Source organism: Lepisma saccharinum, chromosome 1, assembly GCF_977018435.1.
Source record: "Lepisma saccharinum chromosome 1, izLepSacc3.1, whole genome shotgun sequence".
In the NCBI taxonomy this organism is placed as follows: domain Eukaryota; kingdom Metazoa; phylum Arthropoda; class Insecta; order Zygentoma; family Lepismatidae; genus Lepisma; species Lepisma saccharinum.
Genome location: NC_139229.1, coordinates 181,466,707 through 181,493,076, shown reverse-complemented (window position 1 = coordinate 181,493,076; position 26,370 = coordinate 181,466,707). Strand labels below are relative to the sequence as shown.

Here is a 26,370-nt window from a genome sequence, read left to right as displayed (position 1 = left end):
TATTTTTCTTTCTCTTTCTTTTCTATCTTTCTCTATCTCCCCTCTATTCTCTCCTTTCCCCTCCTCTCTTTTCAAAAGAGAGAGAAAAAGAGAAAGAATTCTCACTCTCTCTCTCTTCCTTCCTCCCCCCTCTCCCCTTCAAAAAAGAAAGAGAAAAGGCAGATAGAGAAAGAAAAACTCTTTTGCCCCTCTTATCTTTCTCTCGCCTCTCTCCCTCTTTTCTCCCCCGCCCCATCTCTCTCTCTAGCTTTTTCTCTTCCTCTATTTCTTCCCCTTCCTCTGTTTTTCTTTCTCTCTCACTTTTCTCTCTCTCTAAAGAAAGAAAAAAAGGTTATTTTCTCTCTCTCTCTCTCGAAACCAAGTAAATGGTGGCAGAGGCCATCGAAATTAATAGAAAATTTACAAGTAAGTTTCGCGGAAATAATTTTAGTACTCACTTACATCTTCCAATTACACATTAACATTTCAGCATATTTGAGGAAATCTCTGCACCTGTATACAGAACCAACATATTGTATGATACAAATATACTGTTATAAAGAGATTAGTTACTATTGGGTTTAAAACTTGAAAAAAAAAATGCCACAATGGACTGTTGTGGGGCATACATATTTCATTTTTGATGAAAACACGAAATGTGAAATAAAACCTTGTAATGTTAATTTTTCATGTTTTTGAAAGGAGTGAGGTGTATTTTCCTACCACATTTTGTCACAAAATGATTCGAAATGAACTGTGAAATGCAAAATAAACTCAAACATGAAATTTAATGTTTATTTACTGACAACACCTTCGAAGATTGATTTATCCTGAGTGTTATGCAAATCACAGAAAACTGATTCTGTTGTAAATATTTGAGAAGACAAAATGGAAAATGGACTCCTTTACACAGGAATAAACTTAAAACTAACTGTACAAATGTGCTATTAGAAGTGAAATGTTAAGTTTGTGTAATAAGCATAGTTTTTAAATCAAATTTAGGTTTTTATTCACCATTGAAATGCAGGTTTATATATGGCTTTTGATCCCCGAAATATGCCCAGTTTTTGTACCGAAATGTTGATCTTTTATTCACCATAAATATGTGGTTCTAGATATTGCATACCTATCATGAGTATAAAATAGAAAAAACTATAGTGAAACAACTGATGGATCTGGACTGATTGAAGAAATGGCATAGAACAGCTACATCACAGAAGTGTAGCAGGGATGACATTTTCTATAACTGGGATCCATTTTTGTAATCCTGATTCCCCCAAAATTATCATTATCTTTTCAATTATCTTTAAAGCTGATTTTTGTATAATCATAGTTAGGGCTGAGCCAATACAACTTTGAACCGATACCTTTATAATTCCAATTTAAAATAACTAAGGGTAGTTACTACCAAGGTCAGTGAAGACTTTCTCCTACCCTGCTTGAAGAGGTCTGACCATAACAGCCCCTTTTCCGCGAGGGGAGGGGATCGTAAACTTGTGACTTCACGGTGGAAGCAAGCTTCCGCTCTGCCTTGACAAAATTAATTTGAAAACAACGACGAGGTGTCAATATTTTCCAATAGTTACAACAAAATTTTTGACTCATTATATGGTTTATTTTATTTCTGGGGTATGACAAGGATGCAGGCACTTATCTAGATATATAATTCAGAAAGGGTTCTTGAACGTTTGTCAATTGTATCACAAATAATAGTACAATATATATCATACAAAGATGTCTTGGTATTACAATATCTGCTAATAATACTATGTTAAGAGACAAAGAATAGCAGACTCTATGGCCGAGTGCATAAAGGGTTGACTTTCAATCTTGCCACCAAAGTTCCCGGGTTTGAATCCCAGCCTGGGCAATGGGCATGCGTGTTCTTCATCAATTTCATCCAATCACTCATCGTCGCGATTAGCCAAAGATGGCAGAAAAGCGATAAAATAACTAACTAGAAAGAAATAGAAAAATAATAGGAATAGGTAATACTTGTAATAATTATGGATGATTTGTGAATAGAGGTAGAGCTGCGGTGATTAAGTTGGTACGGCGTCTGCTACGAGACCTGCGATTATTATTATTGATTGATTGATAATGTGGAGTATCTCTTTTTCAGCCAGGTGCATGACGATGTTGGCTAAAGGAGCTGATAGCGGGTCACACTCCAGAACTACAACACATCCGATATGGAAGGTACGCGGACGACACAATAGTTGTATACAAAAAGGCAGAAGAACTCAACCTCCTAGTGAACAAGTTAAATAGCATCCACCCCAGGCTCAACTTCACCGTAGAGCATGAAAAACTTGGTAAAATCAACTTCCTGGACATCACCATCAGCCGTGCACTTAACAAATTCACAACCACCGTCTACAGAAAACCGGATGCAGGCAACCAGTACATACATGCTCTCTCCAGCCATCCCCCTAAGCAAAAAGCCAATGTGTGGCTAAACTTTTATCGAAGAGCCTTCTCCTACTGTGGCAAAGAAGAGGATCTACGAGAGGAGATAGCCACCATCACAGAAATAGCCCTGAAACGTGGCTACACTGAATCACAACTTTCCACTTGGTGCAGTAAGGCAGAAATACAGGTCAGACACCCTAACCTACCACAATCAACCCATCCACAAACAGCCCAGCCACAACCAACCCCCAGCGACCAATATAAATGGTTTGCCTTCCCCTACCATCCCACCACTTCCAACCGCATAGCCAAAGCCCTTCTCCCATTTGGCATCAAAGTAGCGCACAAACCCAACTCCAAAATAACTGATAAATTGAACAAGCACAAACGGTACTTCCTCTCTCCCCTTGACAACCCAGGTGTATATGATGCAGAGTGTGAAAGCAAGGCTCATTACATCGGCAGGTCCGTCAGATCTGTCAATGAAAGAATCCAACAGCACCTAGCAGATGCGAAAAAAGCCCAACCCACTACTGGTCTTGCTAGACATATCAAATACAATAGCCATAAAATTCAAAAGGTTCGAGTCAAACACACTGCCCACACGCTCATAGACACCAAAATCAAGGAAACGCACGCCATAATGCACTTCCCGCACGAACTAAACATCGATAGCGGGCAAGCGCACCACACTTGGATTCCACTACTGCAGCAGTTATCGCCCGGAAATAGCAGACGACGCACCAAGATGCACGGCGCACCTAACAGCGCACCTAGCGGCAGCCAGAGAACTACGAACAAAAGACGCACGCCAAGCAACAGCGCAGCAAGTTCCAACGAGGATGGTGGCAGTGGCCACTGAAATTAATCGAAAAAGAAGAAAAAACAGCTTCGCGGATAAAAGTGAGTACTAGTTTCTCCGTATTTATGTATTCAATTCTGTAATTTTGTATAACCAATTTTGACCTGGTTGTAAAATCGTGCTCCTCACTTAAATAACAGTAATTATTATTATTATTAATATTATTATTATATTATTGCATCCAAAATAAATATATAAACACAAGATCTATCAGGTCTGTCATTTCAGGAAATTAGGTACTCAATTACAACTTAAACTTATAGCACTGACCGAAATGTATTTTTTTCTACATTTTCGGACCAACCACCGACAAGAGTAAAATTTAGTTCAAGATCTTTCTCCTTCCTCTTTACCAATTGTTTACAAGGTGCAGCAGGAACAGAGTTCCGACAACAAACAGTTCCAGATCACTGGTCATACTGTAATCAAGTATTTTGCTTATTAAATTTTTGTACTTGGCAACTTTTCCGGGGGAACTTGACCCCCAGAACCCTTCCTCTAAATATAACTTTGCATACATATAGGTCTGTATACTAATTGAAAACATTCGTGCCTCCAAGTAAGCCTCCAATGCGCTTCCATGAAAAAAGACTGGCGAAGGAAGGCAAGTGCTTCCCCAATGACGTCGCAGAATTCTCGACCGCAGGGGTTGTTAAAAAGCCCAGGTAGGGAGGAAGACTGATTCTACGGACCTTGGTTACTACCTACTTTATAACTTTATATATGTAAATATACATACATACATATATAAATATGTGTGTGTGTGTGTGTGTGTGTTTAGTAGTATTACATTTTGTAAATATGTATATCTGACAAGGGGCGATGAATAAATTAATCCACAAAACTATGCTCTGTTGCAACGATGCATCTCAACTTTACAGAGCTGGCCCCAGTAGCTGAGTGGTTAGCATATTGTGCTAAGACTCTAGGGGTCCTGGGTTTGAATCCTGGCCTGAGCATGGATGTTTGCGAGTGTCCATTCATCAATTTAATCACATCACTAGAGGCACATATTTTTGGTAAATAAATAAGAAATTTCAGTACAAAAACAGTCAATTTCGAGTTCAAAAGCAATAAATAAAATGAAATTTTGATGTTATAGCGGTGAAAAAGCAGCATATAAAATGACATTTTGGTTATAAAAATGTGAATATAATCCAAAATTTGATTTAAAAACTACACTATTACACAAAATAAACATATCCCTTCTAATAGCACATTAAATCATTACCAGAATATTAAGTTTATTCCTGTATAAAGGGGTACATTTTTGTTTCTCAAATGTTATTTATAAATGTTATAAATGTGATGTGTTATTTTACATTTTGTGTTTTCGTCAAAAATGAAATATGCATGCCTCTACACATCACTCATTCATTCATCACCATTCTCTGTGCCGAAACATGCCTACTGAAACCCGGTTGGGACAAACAAAAGTCTAAAGTTGTAAAGGAAAAGGGCGATTAGCCCAGGTATTTGAATTTCCAGGAATATGCTACGTAGTATGTTTGAGACACGTCCACCACTCACACTGTTTTGACTGCGGGAGGCCTCTAAAGAGAGAGAGATGTCCACGATACAGCAGGTGCCTCGGTGGCTGGGAACAAAGCCTGGTAGACTTTGTAGGAATTCCAATGGGAGTTATTATTTCACGTTACCCTTGACTTGCAAAATACTTGACCGCAAGTCTTATCTGCATATGGATCTTTGTCACATACTTGCTGTTCACGGAACTTGAGTGCACGTTCAATTAACAAACGTACAAATATGTATTTTTCATTTTTTTTCAAAGCCAAAGGTAAGTTGTAAAATGTGAACGAACCTTGAACCTTAAAAGAAAGAAATGTTGGTTTTGGACATGCTTCTAGCAACTCAAAAACAATTGTATCTGCTGGTATCAGTGAAAAAATTTAAACCGCTCAGCCCTAATGATAGTTAAATATTCCATTATGTTTGTGCGTGTGCGGAGAGTGTCATTATAGCTAGCTGGGCTCAATGCTGGTGATCATCTTTGCTAATTGTTGTCAGGTTAGTGATGTTTAGTTTCTATGACATGTTCGGAGAAGCAAGTAAAATTTTAGTTTTCCTTCATGTTCACAATTTGTACTGTATTATCAGCAGTGTGATCATTGTTCACTTGTTCCACAGCACCATGATACAGCAATGGTAAACCACCAATGTATGCATAAAGAAGGGGTATTTTATAACCTTAGATTACATCATACTCCGAACAGTTAAGAGGGGCACGATGTGAAACATCAGACTCATAAGTAGAGGCATGAACATTTAGTTTTTGACGAAAACATGAAATACATTGTAATGTTAATTTTTCATGTTTCTGAAAGGTGTGAAGTGCATTTTCCTACCCTCTTTTGTCACGAAATTATGCAAAATGAACTTGCTAAATGGGAAATAGACAACACTAAATTTAGAGTTTATTTGCCAACATGACACTTTCTCAGGGTTGAATTATTCTGCGAGTTATGCAATTCATGGAAAATTGATTAATTCTGCTGTAAATATTTGATAAGAAAAAATGGACCCCTTTATACACTGATAAACTTGATACTCTGGTACCTACATAAATGTGCTATGTTTATTTTGTGTAATAAGTGGTTTCTAAAACAAATTTAGGATTATGTTAACAATTTTAAAACCAAAATTTCATTCTATATACAGCTTTTTATCAGATTTTTCGGTTATAACAATGAAATTTCATTTTATATACCGCTTTTGAACCCGAAATAGACTGTTTTGGTACAGAAATTTTGCTTTTTTACTTACCAAAAATACGTGCCTCTCCTTATAAGTAATAAGTTCTTATTGCTTTATGTTGTTTTTCAGCCACTGTGCGCTATCCCAGCAATGAAAAGATGATCATTAAATGAAGTTAAAAAGGATTCACATAAATGGAAGTGCCATTTTTGGGGCATATCAACTTGGCTGGCAACTTCCTTTTATCTCAACATGCGGAACCCTGAATTGTGCTGCCACCAACTGCATTGGCTCAAAGCATGGCAAGAGTTTCCCCATGAAAAATTAGCAATTATACAGATTGGTTACCATAAAAATAATTCAAAAGTAATAAATATCTTTCTGCTTACCTTTTCCTGGCACTCCTGTTCTAACTTCACTTGTTTCTCCTTGAACACTTGCACTTCAGAGTTATATTTCTCATCTTTTTCCTTCAGCATATTTTCAATGGTACTGATGGTTACCTAAAAAAAAAGAAGAAAAAAAAGGAAGTTATAAGAACAAGCAAAGTAGTCCCATAATAGTCAATTACATTGTGAAATAAACACTATTGTAGATTTGGTAACAGTTGGACTGAAAAGTTCGTAGGCTAACATAGTAAAAAATATTTTTTTGACAAAATTCGATTTTATTATTCAATATAGTTGCCTTTGAGGGCGATACAACGATTATAGCGGTCATACAATTTTTCGATGCCATTTTTATAGTACGATTTCTCTTTAGCCTCAAAATAGGCCTCAGTTTCGGCGATTACCTCTTCATCAGTTCTAAATTTCTTTCCAGTGAGCATTCTTTTAAGGTCTGCAAACAGGAAAAAGTCACTGGGGGCCAGATCTGGAGAATATGGTGGATGGGGAAGCAATTCGTAGTCTAATTCATATAATTTTGCCATCGTTTTCATTGATTTGTGACACGGTGCATTGTCTTGATGAAACAGCACTTTTTTCTTCTTCAAATGGGGCCGTTTTTTCGTGATTTCATCCTTTAAACGCTCCAACAACGCTATGTAATAATCTCAGCTATCTCTATGAACTTCACTTTACGATCATTTAAAATTATTTTGTGGACTTTCTTGATGTTTTCATCGGTAACAGCCTCTTCGGGGCGTCCACTGCGTGCATCGTCTTCGATGCTCATTTCGCCTCGTTTAAATTTAGCAAACCACTTCTCAACGGTTGATTTTCCTGGTGCAGAGTCCGAATAATGTTTATCAAGCCAAGCCTTGGCTTCAACAGTATTTTTTTTCGCCAAAAAGCAATGCTTTATTAACACACGAAATTCTTTTTTATCCATTTTTTCACAATAACAAAAGCTGCTTTACTCACAATGCTATATCTCACGAACTAATTATCCGGCAGCTGTGAAATTTATACACGTATCTTTTGAAGGCTAGTACTAAGTAAAAATCACATGGATTTAATTCTAGTAACGCCATCTATGAGTCAGCCTATGAACTTTTCAGCCCAACTGTTAAGACTATTAGCTGCAATATGAATAGACAACATTCACAAAAATTTTGTTGAAGTCCACTTTAGGCTTAGATAAGATTGCCAGGATTACACCATGAATTAAACCAGAGATCCATTGATTACATGGGAACATTGTTAGTCACTATCCTTGTTACTCACTATCCTATCAGGGAGGCACTGGACATATTCAATCAAGCATATACTAATAGTTGTGCTTCCAGTTTGTTGAATTTACTAATATTGCTTCATGATTTTTAATAAAGCTGTAGCTATATAGTAGGGATGAGACCGATTAATCGGTAGTCTATCTGATATCGGTCGATATAGGCATATAGGTGTATCGGTTTATCAGTAAAATTGGCGATTATTTTACCAATCCGATATATCGATAAATATCTTATAATTTAGTGCAAAATTCTGCCATTTTCTTGTAATTTTTATGGATAATCTCGATGCTCTACTTTCTAAAAAAGTAATGTCTAAATATTCACCTTTTGCACTATTGTCACCTCGAAACACACTTTTATTAAGGAGATCAATTACCATTTCAGGTTCTTCAAGGACCATTTCTAACTATATCAGATCGGTAGAATATCGGTTATCGGTAAATTTTATATCGGTACTTTATTGGTATCGGCCAAAATTTCATATTGGCCCATCCCTACTATATAGGTATAGAGGTATGACCAGATAAACAATATAAAGCATGATTTACACCAAAATTATACTATATGGACAAATTAAAAGAAGAGCCAGAAGAACGCATAAAATCAAAACTGAAGAAAACTCATCTGAAAATGACATTGAATATTTGGGTTAAGATGGGCATGCACTTGACGTGTTTGGGAATACAGATTTCATTGGTGAAGTGAAAAGTGGCAAATAATCTTACTATTTGCAGCCTAGAATTTTGTCCAAAGATGCAAATAATGTGTCCAAGTGCATACATTTGATGAAAAATTGTAAGTATTTCATAATTAGATTATTTTAAACTTAAGATGTGTACAAACGGATCAGATAAATTGAGATACACAGTGAGTGGTGAGCTATAATACCAAACCTATGGAGGAATATTGTTCATAATCGCATATTTGCAGCTGAAGTGGAAGGGTATACAGCCTGGTACATTTAAAAATCTTTCATTTCTTCAGTTGTGTTGGTGTTGTTGATTTGGCGTTTAAAGTCCACTTCATGCACAGTAAGACTAATCGGTAGTGAACCTACAGTTTAAAATGGGACCCAAACCACTATGTGCCTCCAGCATGTATCAAACCCGGGACCCCTTAATTACCAGGCGATCGGTGTGAACTCTCCCTAATGTACTAACATCTGATACAAAATGCATAGGGTAAATCTCTTGAACATATGTGACTTATAGAATTACAAATAATAAAATGACATATATTAGAATGGTGTATGGAAAATGTGAGGTATTTTTGAAGAGTTAATGAAACTTTGGCTTTACCAGGGATCCATTAGATAACTTTCAACAAGTAACATACAGGAAATAATGTAAAAATGTATATTTCAAGGCTTGCATGTTTAATGTTTGGGAATTAGCTACCAGTGACTTGTAAACTCAGGACCATACTTCAAGTTTTGCACATTTACAATTAACTACTAACTTCATTGCATGCAGGGAACTTAGCATGGAAGAAAAAAAGTGATCCTTGAATAATCTGAATTTTTGCCGTAGAAAATAAGTTGGAAGCTAGAGTGAAGATGACCACTAAAGAACCATTTATGACTTAACAATGACACTACCTTCAGATCTTCCACATCTCCTTGCTTTATGTTAAGATCCAGCTTAGACTCCACTGCAGCTTCAAAGAGATATTCTAATGCGCACTTTGCTTCCAGCATTGTTTGAATGCTGTCCCATCTAGTTTTAGCTTGCTTTTCTGAAAGACAAGTACAGTATAAAGATTTGTTACTAGACCTGTGCACCATGTACTGGAAAACACATTATTATTCACTGATATATAATAAACAGAACATTGTTTTAGTAACAGGTAAAATTTTATCGACTTTTCATTGACATTACAGTCACTGGAGAGTGGATTATGTAGTATGTGGAATCGGCTCAAGACAAATCGTTTGTTGATATAACACCGTTTGTTTTGAGTGTATTTTGTGAGTAACTCTGTATTTTGGACTTCCATCACCACATTCTTTAACATGGCTACCTCTCACTTCATTGGACATCTCTTACCTCTGATTACACCCAAAGCAACAATTAATTCCTAGGTCTAGTAAAACACAAAAGTATCTTAACGCTTAGCAGACGGGAACCTCTACCACGTGTTAGTCTCTCCAGATGGAAATTTTCAAGAACATGATTTTGAAACTTGCCGCAGTGTAAAAAGAAATCTTAGCTTGAGAACTAATTGTCATAGATTTTTTTTTTTTCAGAATGATGGGACTTTTAGGGGTGAACTGTACCTCCCAACAATGAACGTTTAAGAATAAATTGAAATTTTATAAGAAACAGTTTATTCAGCATGCCCCTGTGGCTACCACAATAGACCAAAGTGAATGAAAAATTTATATAGCAGTGGTATATTCCTACAACCATGAAAAGTTGAAAATAAGCCGATACTTCTTGGAGAAAAAATTGATGTGTAAGGAAAGCAGTGTTTCCACGGTAAAAAAAAAAAAAAAAAAAAAGGAAAAATCTCTTCTAGCATCAACCCTATGGATACTGGATGAACCAAATTTGAAGGGAAGCACAATAAAAGACCACTGAAGGTGTGTAATGCCCCTCTCCAAATTAAAAAAAGAAAAACTTGGAAAATTTTAGAAAAACTTAATTTTTGGGAAAATGAAAATTGGACATGTTCCACTGGACCCTAATTGTCACATGTTGTGAACATGTTTTCATTATTACATGTAATAAGTAAATTATATCAGCAAAAGGCAGTGGTTGAAGAGTAAATAGCCAATTTATAAATTTTCTCAATATGGAGAGGATTTTTTTTTTAAACTGTTAACAATAGTGTCAATTGATATATTGTTTTGTGATTCGAATAGGTCACCTTCATGAAACATCATGTGTAGTTTTGAAGAAATGATGTAATTGCTGCCACATCAAGGTGGTAATAAGACAGGTATACCTGCAATTTCATAAAGTTTAAATACCATGGAATATAATGCAAAGTGTTATAGACAGATTTCATTTCCTCAATCATAACACAACGCCTGAATATTTGATATATATATACCTAGGTATAATATATTGGGGTGTATTCTATTTACATATTTATAAAAAGTGTACATAAAACATACGTACAACACAAAAAATACAAATTACCAAATAACAAAAACTTATGTCCTAATAAACAGTATCATGACATTCTTGAAATGCATTATGGCAAGATGTGGAATCAGAAAAGTAACAATGGGCACAATCACATGTAACCAAAATAATTTATATCTTTTTAGTTTGAATATTCTAATCTTTACTCAGCACTGCAAATTAACACTACAGTGACAAACCCTAGTCTGTCAAACTTGATATTTTAATACATGGATAGGAAGATAAAATTCTGTGCTATTCAGTGATTTGAAATCCAATTACTAAGCAAGGATGGGTGCAGAAAGGAAATGCATTGAACAGCATACAAAACTACATTAATCTATGAAGAAGCAAAAGGTTCTTGGAGGAACTTCTGTCAATCTCTCCAGACTCCAGAGACATCCTCTCTTCTCTACCATATGCTTTTGTTTATAGCCATTTTGAACTGGGTGCTATTGCAATTGTATAGACTCTGTTCACATTAAAACAATTACTAACTGTGCCTTCCACTAGAGTAGAAGTGATGTGCCACCATAAAATAAGGTTGAGAAAGCATGACAAAAATATCTTACTTCAGTTTTCTGAACCTTTGGGTGTACCTAGATCCTCCTTCAGGAATGAAAAGCTGCATGTAGTTTCCTAATCTCTTCAACTATGTTAACCATGGTTTTCTCTAAATTTAACATTCGATGAGTAATCTCATCCTTGATGAAAGATGTGGGCAATTCCCAAATTTGGAAAACTGAAGTAAGGCACATGTTAAGACTCAATGTTGACTATGCATTGTGTGAAAATATCAACTAGCATTGAAATCAAATGTTTAGTAGTAATAATGATTGAAATTTTCTAAGATGTGTAACTCTCCACATTCAAAAGAAAAATTCTGTACAACACTTCTCACCTAGATCAGTTTCAACAATCTTCTGTTGAAGTTCAGTTATTTGGACATTTCTCATATTAATGTCAGTTTTCAGAATCTCTATTTCATCCTCTAAGCTATATGCTTCTTCAGGTGAGAGATCTCTTCGGGCTCTATTTTTCTACAAATGAAAAAAAAATCATTATTCCTTACTAAAGGGTAGTAGTGTGATGACAAAATGTACAGAGAATCAATACATAAAGTGAAAAACACCCACAAGACAAACCAAGTCATCATTATATAGCATTGCCATCATATACGAGGATGAGTAGATAATTAGAACCCAAATCTATAATTTCGTACAAACCCCAAGTAAGGAATATGTCCAGTACTTGCTTAGATGTTTATTTTGAAACACATTTTGGACCCAATTAGCCATGGAGCACTATTGTTGCCTCTATAATTAAATACGGATGCCACAAATATTTTTTTTATAAAGGATTGTTTACACTTTGTTTCAACATGTAATCAGGTTTTCACTTTGCTCTTCTAGCACAAACAATGCACATACTCATGTCAAAATATATAGGCAGCAACAAGAGAACTAAAACTAGTTATTTCTATGCAGTTAGAAACATTCAAATTGCTACTCAATTTCTGCTCTATACGCCAATGATAAATAGCTGTAAAATGCTCACTCAAGGAATTTGCACGAGTGAAGAATTCACTTTGGGAGAACGATCTAATCTTCACTTAAAACTAACATTGCAACAAAAATAAAGTGTAAACTTACCTGTAACCTAAGCAATTGTTCGCTTAAAGTGGTTCTGCCTTCTAGTAGATCAGCAAGAGATTTTTCAGCTTCCCTTGTGCTACACACAAGGTCCAGATCGTGGGACAGCCAGGTCTTGGTTCTTGAAGACAAACCCTGCAACCCTTTATCTTGTTTTTTGGATTCCTGAACTCTCTTCTGCAGAGCCAGTGCATCCTTCAGTCTTTTGTTGATGGCTGCAGCTTCTTCCATCTTCCTTCGGAGGACATTCGTCTGTTTGTTATGGAGTCTCTCCATTTTAACCAGTTGGTTCTGCCGACGTCTATCTTGTTCCTTTAACTTATTGAGCTCTTTTTCTCGTTGCATTTTCCATCGGCGGAATTTCTCGCCATCTTCCCTCATCTGGCGGATCAGTTTAACCCTTGCTTGCTTCATTGACTGAAAAATTACAAACAAAATTTTTTTAGAATTTAACTACAGGAAAACCTCGTTAATACGAAGTTCAAGGGACCAAAAAATGTCAACTTCGTATTATCCAAACTTTTCAAGATGGCACCTGTTTTTCAGGTGTAAATAAAGTAGAGTATAAATTACCCCCACAACGGATGTTTTATACTTGGTTGTGGCACAGAAAATAAGCTTTATATGTACTATATAATAATATTGTGTTTTAAAGAAAGCGTAAAAAATGTTACACAAAATGAGAACACTGAGCTTACGCGGACACAAAGGTTCCAAGGAGACTAACACCATTTATCCTGACTAGTTATACAACCGGTTATGCACAGGAAGCATGTTGTGGCAAAAAGTCTTTTAAAAAACTGTATTTTCTTTCAATTGTGCAAAGTCGTTGCTCTTCCACGAAATTTTTACAATTTTAGTTCATGAGAAATGCATTTGCACTGAGACCTATGGAAAAGAAAACAATCTGGTTTACTGCAAGAAGTGAAACACTGAAGAATCTTGACAGTAGTCACACTGGCGCGAGCAAGAGACTGGAGATAATCGGACAGAATTAATATTGGATTTTGTGTGCGTTCACTAGAACATTGTCCGTTACGGGATTAACTGATAAGAGAAGATTATCTTGGGAGAGAACAACCTTTCCCTGGGGAAAAAAAACCCTGGCTGGTAAATTCCGTTCTGGTTTGGCTGTCTAAAACACATCGTAAAAAAAAAGTAGTTTTCTTTGCTTCAGTTACCTTCATATTCGATCCCTCTCCCTTTGCAGGGATCAGTCCAAACTCTTCCTAAACTTACATTGTAATCCACCCTGAAAAAGGAAACACGCAACTTGCAATCTGTTTGCACCTAATGTGACACATTAAACAGCGCCACACTCGATAATCACTCTGGTTGGGATCATACTTTTAAACTGTATAGTATATTTAGTCCTGCTTAGCTCATCAGCATAAAATTAACTCAAAACAAGCTTTACGAAACTTGCGTATTTTCAGATTAATCGACAATTTATTGTTGGATTCAGGAGTATTCTGGAGGTCAAATACTCGCTCCGCCAAAACTTATCCTCTAGTATTCCTACATTAAGGATTGAGTTTTTTTCTTTTCTTCAGCAGCACGCTAATGGTTCTGAAGAAAAGCAGCGATTACACGAACTTTATGTGCATCATGAAGTTATTTTAACTCTTGTTTTTCTTTCTGGAGATCGAATTTTGTTATCATCAAATCAAAACAATGACGCTTTTTTTCCTTCACGCTGCAGGAGCCATTGTCGTCATCGGCAAGGGACAACTTTACAGATGCCAGACTAAACACTGGCGCCAGCTGCAACATAAACACAATGAGACCCGCTGGAAGTTAGAGCAGCAAGTGGCAGAAGGGGAATCCTCTGCATTTTAAAGATAACACAATTGTTGAAGACCAAACTTTTATCAGCAGTGTGAAAATGAAAGAAATGATCCTTGCTTTACGTTTTACCATGCAACAGACAAGAATACGGGCAATATTTCCTATCCAGGCAGCTGCATTCAAACAAGAAAGAGGGACCTGAATTCTGCAAATATCGCATTGCCATGCACACCAGTGGCGGATAATGAGCTGTTGTAGGAGAAGGGAGGGGGGCACTTTTCTTTTTCTTATCCTACGGTTTTTGTTCATTTTGAAGAAGGTATTCAGAACTGGTTGCTTTATTTTAGACGCCAAAGGAAAGGAGCCCGTGTGCTCACACGAGCAAGAAAATCATGGCCGAAACAATTAGCAACGGAAACTGGTGCCACATATTGAAAAGCAAAGCAAGAGGGGGACAAAAGTCACTGGTTCCCGCACACTGTGTGGTAACATCGACCGGGCAGAATTGCTTAGTTCGAGCATCAGACCAACCTCTCTCCAGAGCATACAGTTGTCATCCCGGATCTTTCGAGCAAATACTGTCAGTTTGTATCACATAGATTACAAAGACCAACTCTACAATGAAATCTTTCACTCTTAAACCTACGAACACACAAGGTTGTGCTCAGACGTGACAACAGCATGAACTTCTGCCACCTGCCTAATTTCATGGCCGTGCATTTAGAAACCTCTACAGGATGTAGCTGGAAGGTACCGAGATTGAGACTACAGTATGTTGAGAACTCAACTGAAGATTGAGTGAGAACCATTACCACCTGGGTCCCATACACTCAGCCTGTCCATTCTAGGGTTAAACTTCACTACATTGTGGGAAGAATATTGAGAGAGCTCACCTGGATTTCTTTACTTAGCATTTTAATTCTTTCGTCTGACTTCTCCTTCATCCTGATCATTTTCTCTTGCTCTGTAACCTTCTTCTTATAGTTTGTAATCTGCATTTCCAGCTCTTGAACACGTTTGCGACGTTGTTCTGATATCCTACAACAAACAGCATCAATATCAAGCAATGCATATACAGATTTCAAGAATAGAATATGCATGTATATGTGGTAGGTAGCTTGGTGGATGTACAGTGCATGCAACCCATGACCACAATAACACTTCATAAAGAAGTGCAAGTTTATTTCAAACAAGAGTCTACCAAAGAACCACCATGAACCTAGGAGGTCTGGTTAATATAATCTGCTAAGTTAACCATTCAACCATGAAGATAAAACACTTAAGTCTCAGTTAAAGGGCCATAGGTAAGGATTTTAAAGGCTAGTACTAATTGGTTTATTAGAAGTGACTAGGTTAGTATACAATAAAATGTAGATACTTAAAGATACTTACGATAGTGAGTATTAATTTTAACGAAAACTACGTTTCAGGATTCCACTGTTCCCTTCATCAGGTTACCAAACTAGGCCAGTGTAACTACACCTTAGCCACGTCAGATACGACAAGGACTTAGGAATTTATGATGAGGCTGGGTAGAATAGGATAAAAAGGAACATTTGGTCATCTGACCCCACGTACGTAAAACTGTCATGTTTCCAACTGCAAAACCTTTATATATGAAGGAACACCATTATATTTGCATTGGATAAGATTAAGAAAATCACAGGTACTACTCGTTGTGGTACCCATAACTGGTTAAGCAGCAACAGCAGCTTTACCCATCTATGCTTCACTCAAAGTAAAATGTTACATTTTACCTCTCTCAATGTAGCACACATGTGCATACATGATATTCAGGGTCAAGTACCAATGTCTAAAATCCTACCAGACACTTTCCATGCCCAAATATCATGTGTCAAAATTATTTTTTTCATTATTGCAAGAAGATAGTGAATTGCAACAATTATTACGGTTATTTAAATATTCTGATTATTTTCTATGAACATGCAATATTTTCATACAAAAATTCTTAAACCGATTTTCTACATCAGAACGATTCTGAATAACTACTTGCTATATTGCAGTGTGTTTTGGTTATTGGTTGAAAGTGTACACAAACACACAGAGTAATTCTTCTTTACTCAGCTATTTTATATAAACATTACTGCAAGAAAATATTAACAATATAGTGGTGATGGGACACTCGAATGGGCACAACCAGTAAAATTGAAGATAATTTTTCTGATCCAATATTTCTACATAGAACTTTTAATTAATTCACAATCATGCCTGGAGTGGATTATGTAAAAATATCTATACCTTACAACCAGAAACTTATTTTCTATCATTATATCTTAAAAACTGTTAAAAACTTACTTGTTGCTTGGGTTATTAGCATGCACATTTCTCAGAGCTTGCTGCAATTCGTCTTTTTCCTTAGTTAATGCAGTTATTTTCTCTTCCAGTTCCAGTGTATTTACTTCGTATATAGTAGACTGTAGTGTAGATATTTTACCACAGCCTTCATTGAGCTTTGACATCAGAGATTCTTTCACAGCCAGTTGTTTGTTGATTTCCTGAAAATTTAAAGCCAAGGATCAAATCAAGGACCAATCAAGCCCAAGGTTGAAAGTGCTAACACTATTCAATCATGTGAGAACTCAAAATGAATCTGCGAACTTTCTTAATCATTATTCTCTGCACAAAGATAAGGTACACTTTCACAAAGTGTGCACATTTATTTCAATTCAGATAAAATGCATGCAAGGAAATGTGATCAATGAGTTGGTGTTTTAAGTCCACTTTATGCACAGTAAGGCTAATCGGGACTGGACCTACAGTTTAAAGTGGGATCCGAACCACTTGTGCCTCCACCGGGTATCGAACCTGGGAACCCTTGATTACAAGGCAATGACGCTACCACTGCGTCATGGGGGAGGCCCTATGTGATCAATGAGTTCTAGGTTATAGAAACAGGGAGTTCTCACATTGCAGTTGTAAAAGTGAGTATGTCATTTATTAAGTTAGATTAAGATTATTGGAAGTATATTAATAGATATGTGACTCCTATGTACTTCTTGTGGAGATGAAAATTCTCACTAATCAGAACAATGTTTCATTGTCATTTTTTTTTGGTAAAACGCAGTTCTTCAATCTGTCTTTGTGCTCATTCTGTTGCACAATTATAATAAGTACCATGCTCCTAGAATACTAAATAATATTTCAATAAATTGCCCATGTAATATTCTGGTTTCCATTCGACACCAGACCATTTGGATTCTGGTACTTGAGGAAATTACATTCCTTATCATTCAACTTTAAGATGTAACAATTATCCTCTGTATATCTTGATAAAAGGAATGTTAATGTGATTAACAACCCAGTTACATAAACAAGAGGGTTTTTTTTTTCTAACTGATAGACTGGAACACTTAATACATTCATATACAGAAACGTATAAAATATGTTAACTTTTAAGATCATATCAACTCTCCACTGGTATCAAAATTATCTATGCTAAACTAAGGTTAAATTACAAAAACGCACAATAGTTCACTTAGTGATTTTTCATTCTAGTTTTCTAAGCTTTTCTCATACTAAAAATATGACCATTTATACTGACAATAATCCACTTTGTGCTCTATTCTCCTGAGAAAGGTTCTTTCTACGTAGACTTTCAGTTTGTCATGTACACCCCAATTTTCATTACATCAATCTTTAATTAATTTTATTGTCATAAGCACAAGAAGAAACATTATGCAAATTGTTGCCAAATCAAGAGTCAACTCAGGTTTTTGACAGTGTTATTTCATGATGTCTGTTTTCTCATGTATTTGGTGGGTAAGATAAATTTTAAGAGACCATCCTCTGAATGATCACAAACAACCATGTATTAGAGAATGCATCAGTCCAAAGGAGTAAATAACTGAAGGAGATCTTCCGAAATCTTTTAAATTCATGGAAAGAGATATCAAAACTATTTTGTACCTCTTCATAAGACAGCCGTTATACCATAAAATATTAGTGTCTAGGTAAGTCTCCTTCAAGTTTTATGTAAATATTTGAAAGTGCTTAAAGAATGTAGTAAGCCGCAGTAGCTCAGTCGTTAGGGCATCTGACTACCATGTGAGAGACCCAGGTTCGATCCCCGATGGGGGAGAACCGGGACTTTTTCAACCTGTTCAAGCAGCTCCGGCACCCACCCAGCAATCATATAAAGTGGGTACCTGGAGGAAACTCTGGGGGATAAAGGCAGCCAGGGGCATGGTGATGATCACATCACCCCCAACTCGGCCGAGATCAAAGAAAATGTAGGGCCCTAACCCCACACCCCCTACACACCTTCATGGTGTGGTGCAAAGGTTTACACACACTTTACTTAAAGAATGTGAAATTTTGACCATAATAAATTCATGCCAGGCAACAAGTAATTGGACAGATTCAACAAGAAAACAGTAGAAGAGGTAATTGTGCATACATATACTGAATAAGTTTTAATATTTTGACTTTGTAAACAGGATAAGAAGACTTACCAGAAGCTGATTATTTAAGTTTGCTTGCTTCATGGTATGAATCTCATTTACTTCGTCGTCATCCCCATCAGTAACACTATCACTCTCTTCATAGGAGCCATCATTGCTTTCCTTGGCAGAGTTCTCCAGGTCTTTGCTCTGAGTCAGTTCATGCTGGAGGAGAGCTTCTTCGTTGCGACGCTGGTCATCCTGTAAGCATAAGAATTCATCATTAGTAGTCTCATGGGAAGAAAATACTAACTCAAGGCCATTTCATCTCAAGTTCAACTAACTCTAGAGCTTTAGAAATATCAATGTGTTGGCATGGCTGCTGGGGTCTCGATAGCGTGAGTGAACTATACAAAATGTTGAACGTTTTCAACATTTTTTATTTTTTTCCACTATTAAATATTGCGGCATCCTGCATTAAATGGATTATATTAAATTAAATTATAATTAGAAACATTCTCACAAAAATTCCCCCCTCAAAATTGTTCTACATAATATACGTGGGTTGGAAATTTAATAGTGGCAACACTGCTGTATATACACCTGAAACTGAACAGGTGCTTCTCACTAGAGCCACATATTTTTGGTAAATAAAAAAGAAAAATTTAGGTACAAAAACTGAGTCAATTTCTGGTTCAAAAGTGATAAATAAAAGAAAATTTTGGTGTTAAAGCGGTGAAAAATTGCATGAAAAGTGGTATATAAAGAGTAGAGGTATGCATATTTTGTTTTTGACGAAAACACGAAATGTGAAATATCACATTGTAATGTTAATTTTTCATGTTTCTGAAAGGTGTGAGGGGCATTTTTCTACCCAGTTTTGTCACGAAATGATGCGAAATTAACTGCAAAATGCGACATAAGACTTAAACACGAAATATACCGTTTACATACCGATGCGACACTTTCTGAAGTCTGAAGTATCCTGTGAGTTATGCAATTTAATGATTTAATGTGCTATTAGAAGGGATATGTTTATTTTGTGTAATAGTGCACTTTTTAAATCAAATTTAGGATTATATTCACATTTTTAAAACCAAAATGTCATTTTATATACTGCTTTTTCACCGCTATAACAGCGAAATTTCATTTTATTTATCGCTTTTGAACCCGAAATTGGCTGTTTTTGTACCGAAATTTTGCTTTTTTATTTATTAAAAATATGTGCCTCTAATAAAGAGACATTTTGGTTTTAAAATTGTGAATATAATCCTAAAATTGATTTAAGAACTACACTTATTACACAAAATTAACATTTCACTTCTAATAGCACATTTATGTAGTTATCAGAGTATTAAGTTTATTCCTGTATAAAGGGTTCCATTTTTGCTTTTCAAATATTACAACAGAATTAATCAATATTCCGTGAATTGCATAACTCAGGATAATTCAGACCTCAGAAGATATCGCGATGGCAAATAAACCTTACATTTCGTGTTTAAGAGTTAATTTCGCATTTTGCAGTTCATTTCGCATTATTTCGTGACAAAACACAGTAGCAAAATGAATCTCGCCTTTCAAAAACATGAAAAATTAACACTACAATGTGTTTTTTGACATTCAGTTTTCATCAAAAACAAAATATGCATGACCCTACTTCTCACTTATACCACATGTTAGATTGATACCTAAGCTACCTCCCAGGAAATGGACTCTTCCTTCCAACACTAGTGCATGCACAGTGACAAGAGGAATAGAGTATCGTTGGAGTTGGCGGTATAAAGTTGAGTAGTCAGACCCCCACTAATGCGAAATTTCTGTTGATTCTCGCCGTACCTTCAGGACAGACAGTCAATGCACAGTATTACTGCTGAATTTTGGAACATAACCTGCAACCTGTGTTGCAAAATAAGAGGGAATATTTTCTGCTGAATTTTGGAACATAACCTGCAACCTGTGTTGCGAAATAAGAGGGAATATTTTTTTGCTGAATTCTCCCATCATTTTGCAGGACAATGCTCCGGCACATGTAGCACAACCTGTGGCTGATTTGTTAGTACGATGGGGCTGGCAGATGGTTTACCAACCCCTGAGACTTTGATTTGATCCCTAAGATGAAGCTTCCGAACTGTTCCAGAGATTCTTCAGGCAATAGACTGCCCCATTCAAACCATCGACAGAAGAGGCACTGATACAGAAATACTAAGACTTCCACATTGCCGGCAATGGTTATACACAATGCTGGTGACTTCATCGAAGGGCTGTAAAAGTTTCACACAGGTATCTCTCTTGCATCATTTGAGAATAAATAGTTGCCACTAATAAATTTCCAACCCACGTATTTACTTCTATTTTCTCTGCACTCAATGAGTATGAACATAGCATATTAAGTAATGCACTTAAAGGTCAAAAAATATATTCATAATTTGGACAGCATTTGGGAACTAGCGCATAGCATTTGTGTCCGGCACAGTGACTGTGCAGTCTAAGATGCAAGCTCTGGGCTCCCGCTATGGAACGCATGCAATTTTGAGTCTCCTGGGACAAGCGTAACAACTTTTTCTGACATTTTGACCTGTGTATATATGACCAGTGCCCACCCACCATTGTGAGGTAACTGGGGAGCTACGAATAAGTAGCGCAACCCTGTCATGGAACCTACAAGAACAGGGGATTTCGTTATGCTGGGCACACATCACTCCATAACTGGTTCAAAAGTTGTTTCTTGTAATTTCACTGAAGGATACAATTATTGAGAAATATGACTGTAGCAAATCCTAAAATCACAACCACCATCATAGTGACAGAATGGAACAAAGCGGTTCATGCGGAGGCTAATGTTTTGTCTCCATAATTACTTGAGCTGACTACTCACTGGAACACATCTAACAGTGAGGACTAGCGAGAGTGATTAGGACATTGATGAACAGTAAGTGTAGTTTGTATACAAATAAAGACATTGGCTACGCCAGTAGATTTTAAAAGATACGTAGTATTAATCAAAAATTAGTTTTTAAAGATTTTTTGTAATTTTGAACGTAAGCTGCACTGCATTTTATTTTCCAGTTAGGAGTAAAAAAAAAAAAAGAAAGTTCATTCGAAGTTAAATATGGTTGTTACCAATGTGCATTTCAATAGCACAAAAGGCATATATTGAAACTAGTGTACACAAACCCATTCGTAAGATTTTTTAGGACCACACAAGGAATAAGATTAATAAAATCTGAATTTAAGTATTCCTTGATTTTCACACAAGTTTCTTGTAAAATGAAGTCTTTACTTCAGCATGAAGCACCTAAACCTTACAATATATCTCATTTAAATGTTTGACATTTATGAAACAAACTGGATGTGTGCTGAAAATCTATAGCTCCTGGATTTCTATCCAGGTTAAAGGATTCTTAGTTCTCTCATGAACTGTATATATATATTTCCTAGTACTGATGAAGCTTGCAATGTATAAAACTGACCAAAGAAATTTAAAAAATTTCAATTGTACAATGAAGGGTAATGTTTCAGATAAGGTGCATGTATATTTCAACTTTGTCAAAGTGCAAGAGCGTATTGGAAAAAAGAAATCTTCAAGTTCTAGGTTATGTACAGAATTCCAAATGAAATTGAATATTTTCCTTATTTCTTAGCACCTTGATATTATACATTGTTTTTCTACCTTCCAAGGTTAATAGAGATCAAGTGGGTGAATGGTGAATTGATAAATATGTGAAGGACAAATACATTCAGGTCTTATCCAAGATTTGACCACAGAACCACTTAATAGCAAGCATGTTTCTCTAACCTTCTTATGCAATATGAAAATATTGGTAAGGCAAACTATTGTGTTTTTACTTTTCCTGTACAATGTGACTGGTTATGTGAATGAAAATATTCCATTTCACAAGTTATTCTGTACAGGTAAAATAATTTGCTTTATTTCAAGTCTTCCAAACAAGGTTTGAAGTTTGATAACATAAATATGTATTATGTCAAACAATTTCGCATGCAAGAGATAAGCAGTGGAACCTGGGGTTGGTTGGTAGTTCAGTCGTATAGAAGTTCCAGGTTCAATCCCTGGTTGAACCTTAAATTTTCACAAACGTTTCCCTAAGTTTAAATATTTACCTGTAAATCACCAACTTTGCTCTGGATTCCAGTGAGAACTTGCAGGTGATCTTTTAGCAATTGAATGACATCCTTCACGTCTACATCTGACTCAACTTTCATCAGTGTAGTCTTGAAATCATCCCTTGCTTTCTCCAGCGAGGAGCTGGTCTCTTCAAGCTTCATTTTCAGTTTTTCTTGGGCTTGTTCATTCTAGAGTAATCAAATAAAAAATGTTATGTATTTTCCATACACTGAAAATTGTAAATTTGTAACAAAATTTTAACAATACAATACCACAAACTGCTAAAGGTGATTTTTTTTATTATTGAAACATTTTTTTTCATTTTAACACTCCACTATCACGAGGTTGTGTATATGTACCACTACATGATTGATTGATTTAGTTTATTTTACTTCGCATTTTGTGCCTCTTGGCTAATTTGCGAAGATGGGGATGAATGATGAAATTGATGAATGGACATTCACAAACAACCAAGCCCGAGCGGGATTCGAACCCGGGACCCTTGGCATTTCAGCACGATGTGGTAACCACTCGGCCACAGGGTCCAGCAATGTACAGTCACGGACACTTCTGGGTTGTAACGATCCCATACAAAGTCAATGGGATTACTACAACCCAGACGTGTCCGTGACTGTACGCTACAGCTTAACCATTTGATGCACAGCTGGTATGGTACTTTTGCCAATGCCTGGTTGGTACATATTTGTACTAGGGATGGACAGACATGAAATTTTGGCCGATACTGATAAAGTATCAATATAAAATTTGCTGATACCGATATTTCTACAGATCCGATAAAAAAAAATCCAAATGGCCCTTGAAGAACCTCAATGGTTCATTGACCTTAATAAATGTGTGTTTTGAGGTGACTGCACTGCAAGAGAAGTTTCATATTCAGGCATTTACTTTAAAAAGTAGGGCATGGAGATTATTAATAAAAATTATTTAAAAATGGTAGAAGTTTACACTAAATTATAAGATGTTTATAGATGGATCGTAATATAAAATCTGCAATTTTATCGATAAACCGATATGCCTATATCAGCTGATACCGATAGAATACAGATTAATCTGTCCCATCCCAAATTTGTACCATGCAGCATCATCATGTGGTGACTCTTGGAATTTCCAGTCACCCCAATAATATTCAGAAATACAAGTCTTTATTGCTACATACATGAGCCTTTGAGTGAGTCATTAGTAGGGACGTAAAGTTTTAGTTTAAACGATAACACCGAAAAGTTGAGAAAAGCAAAATAAAGTGTTTAAAATGTATTTGGGTAGGTAGAGGAGGTAAGTTTTTGGTGTTTCAGAATTTCAAAACAACACGAATTATGCCATTTTTCAGAATAACACCGAATTTTCCACTTTAACACTAAAAACGCCCAAAATATGCAATATAAACTGGAGATAACACTTCTTTCAAAAGAACTACCTGAAGCACTATTCTATCAGTTGTAGTGTAGCTGGTGATAGTTAGATTCAAATATCAAGCTCCATTTATTGCAGTTTGGTGCAGACATGACTGACAGTGTTTAACCCCGTACTGAAAAATAATTTGCTCAGGGAGGGGTCTTCCCAGAAGGAAAATTTCGTAGAAGGGGAAACTTTTCAGGGAGAAGCACCAGTTGAGTTTTGGAGGTGGGGGGGAAGTGCCTGTATGTGCGTACACAAAATGTTTTTTTTTTTTTGAGGTCGCAGAGGGATTTTTTGGCATTGTTAAGGAAATGTGATGTGTATGATTGTGTTCAAATATTTGGGTGTTATCATTCAATAAACATTTCATATTTAGTGGCTGATGAGATGAAATAGTTTTTCAAATGGAAGATTTGGTCATTTCTCACAAAGGTAAGCCATTTTTTTGTCATTAAAACTAAAATTTGTCTCAATTTTCCAGAACTAAAACAATTAAAATCTTTAGCATAGAAGGAACAGTAAAAATGCATGTATAAATTAATAACATCAAATTTTGCCCTAAAGTGTGAAAAATAATAACACCAAATTGCAGTAAAAAATACCATATTTACACTTGTATAATTGTGAGTGCGTGTATAATGCGCACCCTGGTTTTTGATAGGGAAAACTGAAACAATTATATCTCTTATATAATGCACGGTCCAATACAGGTTCAAGAAATGGCTTTCTTAGTTGCAGGTCGTAAAGCTGTTGCTATGCCGATCAACAGTGAATGACATCATTCCTATTTAATGAGCCAGCTGTTGCTATGTTGACTAAGATGAGAACATTACATTACAAAGTGAAAAATTGTGGCACATGGCCTTTAAACTTTAATAAGTAGTTTTGCTGATTTCCTCTTTTTCTAAAAAAAACCTTCAAAATATATACTTTTTCTATAACTAACAATTATTTATAGGAGGCTCATTCAGGACCCTCAAACTAGCAGTTAGCAGCACAAGATTTCTTGCATTAAGGCATTTACACACTCCATATATGTCATATTATTTGGCCAGTAATACATTTTAATTATCTTCTTTTTCCTTATCTCTTTTTTCATACAAAGTACCATAAAAATGAGAACGTTCCTTCATTTTGTAATGAGCTTATTTCAACCGCATTGCAAATAAGTGTCTCAATTTTGAATGAAATACTGTTGCCATATACAGAAACTATAGAATTCAAGCTTTACAATTATATATAACATGATATGGTTCCGTAAACATTAAAAAATTATTCCGTGCACCACACTTTTTGAAGGCAAAAATTTTGGAAAAAAGTGCGCATTATACATGAGTAAATATCGAACATCGAAATTTAGGGAAAAATGAAATGAAAACTTCACGTCCCTAGCCATTAGTGAATAGTAATTTGATTCTGGCTAGCTCGGGGAAGGAAGTCCTATTAGATGCACAATTTTTATTTATTTTTAATGGATTTTAAGAATATCACTCCTGTAGCCCAAACATAAGTTTTGTGAAGGTCAAGAAAGCTGTTCCTGCATGCAGGCAGGCAGACAGGCAGGCAGGCAAATGCACAGATTCCTTTTCGAAGATAGTGCTAATTGAATGAGGAGGAGGGTGAGTCTTGCTTCAGACATTGCAATAGATCATTCAAGAATGCAGTGTGTTTTCAGACACTACTTGTCATCACAATGGGACCTAATGATTAATGGGAAGTGTGGGGAGGAAGAGTTAACAGTGTGTGTTATCAGTCTCAAAGGAGTGGGAGTACTTGTGTACTCTAGTTCTTGGGAGGTCATAAACCAAAGGGGAACAGTGATTGCTGCATAGTTTCTTCCGGAGGTTGTAGAAGAATAGAGATTTGGTTTTCTGTGTGTGCAGATCTGTGGCAAGATTGCCTGCTTGCTTCTCTGTTTTGTCAGGTATCAGTGGTATACTGTAGATGTTGCCTCCTCCATGGAGGAAGGCCAAAGTTGAAATTTAAAGTATTTTAAATTTCTTACACTACTCTATGAAACAATTGCTTTTTTAATTACCATAGACTTATAGCATAATCTGTACTGAACTAAACAAGATATGATTTGTAACTACCTTTCCAAGATATTAAGTTTAATTTCAAGCAGTACGTTAATTTCAAATTTCCCACTAAAAGCACTCTGGGCAACAGTGGAAACACCACGAAAATAGACTGGGCATCAAAGGGTTGAAGGAAAAGGAA

The 26,370-nt window shown here is 36.1% G+C and overlaps 1 protein-coding gene across 1 annotated transcript in view; it reads right to left on the bottom strand.

Annotated features, from left to right (window-relative positions):
- The window catches only part of Klp3A (kinesin-like protein 3A), an 80,302-nt gene that overhangs the window by 10,206 nt on the left and 43,726 nt on the right, over positions 1–26,370 (bottom strand). The window contains exons 9-16 of the mRNA XM_083143798.1: positions 22,731–22,922; positions 18,684–18,872; positions 16,528–16,727; positions 15,105–15,249; positions 12,424–12,840; positions 11,673–11,811; positions 9,241–9,377; positions 6,358–6,471 (exon numbers count right to left, since the gene is read on the bottom strand). Of these exons, the coding sequence (XP_082999924.1) occupies positions 6,358–6,471; positions 9,241–9,377; positions 11,673–11,811; positions 12,424–12,840; positions 15,105–15,249; positions 16,528–16,727; positions 18,684–18,872; positions 22,731–22,922 (1,533 nt within the window). The remainder of the gene's footprint in view (positions 1–6,357; positions 6,472–9,240; positions 9,378–11,672; positions 11,812–12,423; positions 12,841–15,104; positions 15,250–16,527; positions 16,728–18,683; positions 18,873–22,730; positions 22,923–26,370) is intronic.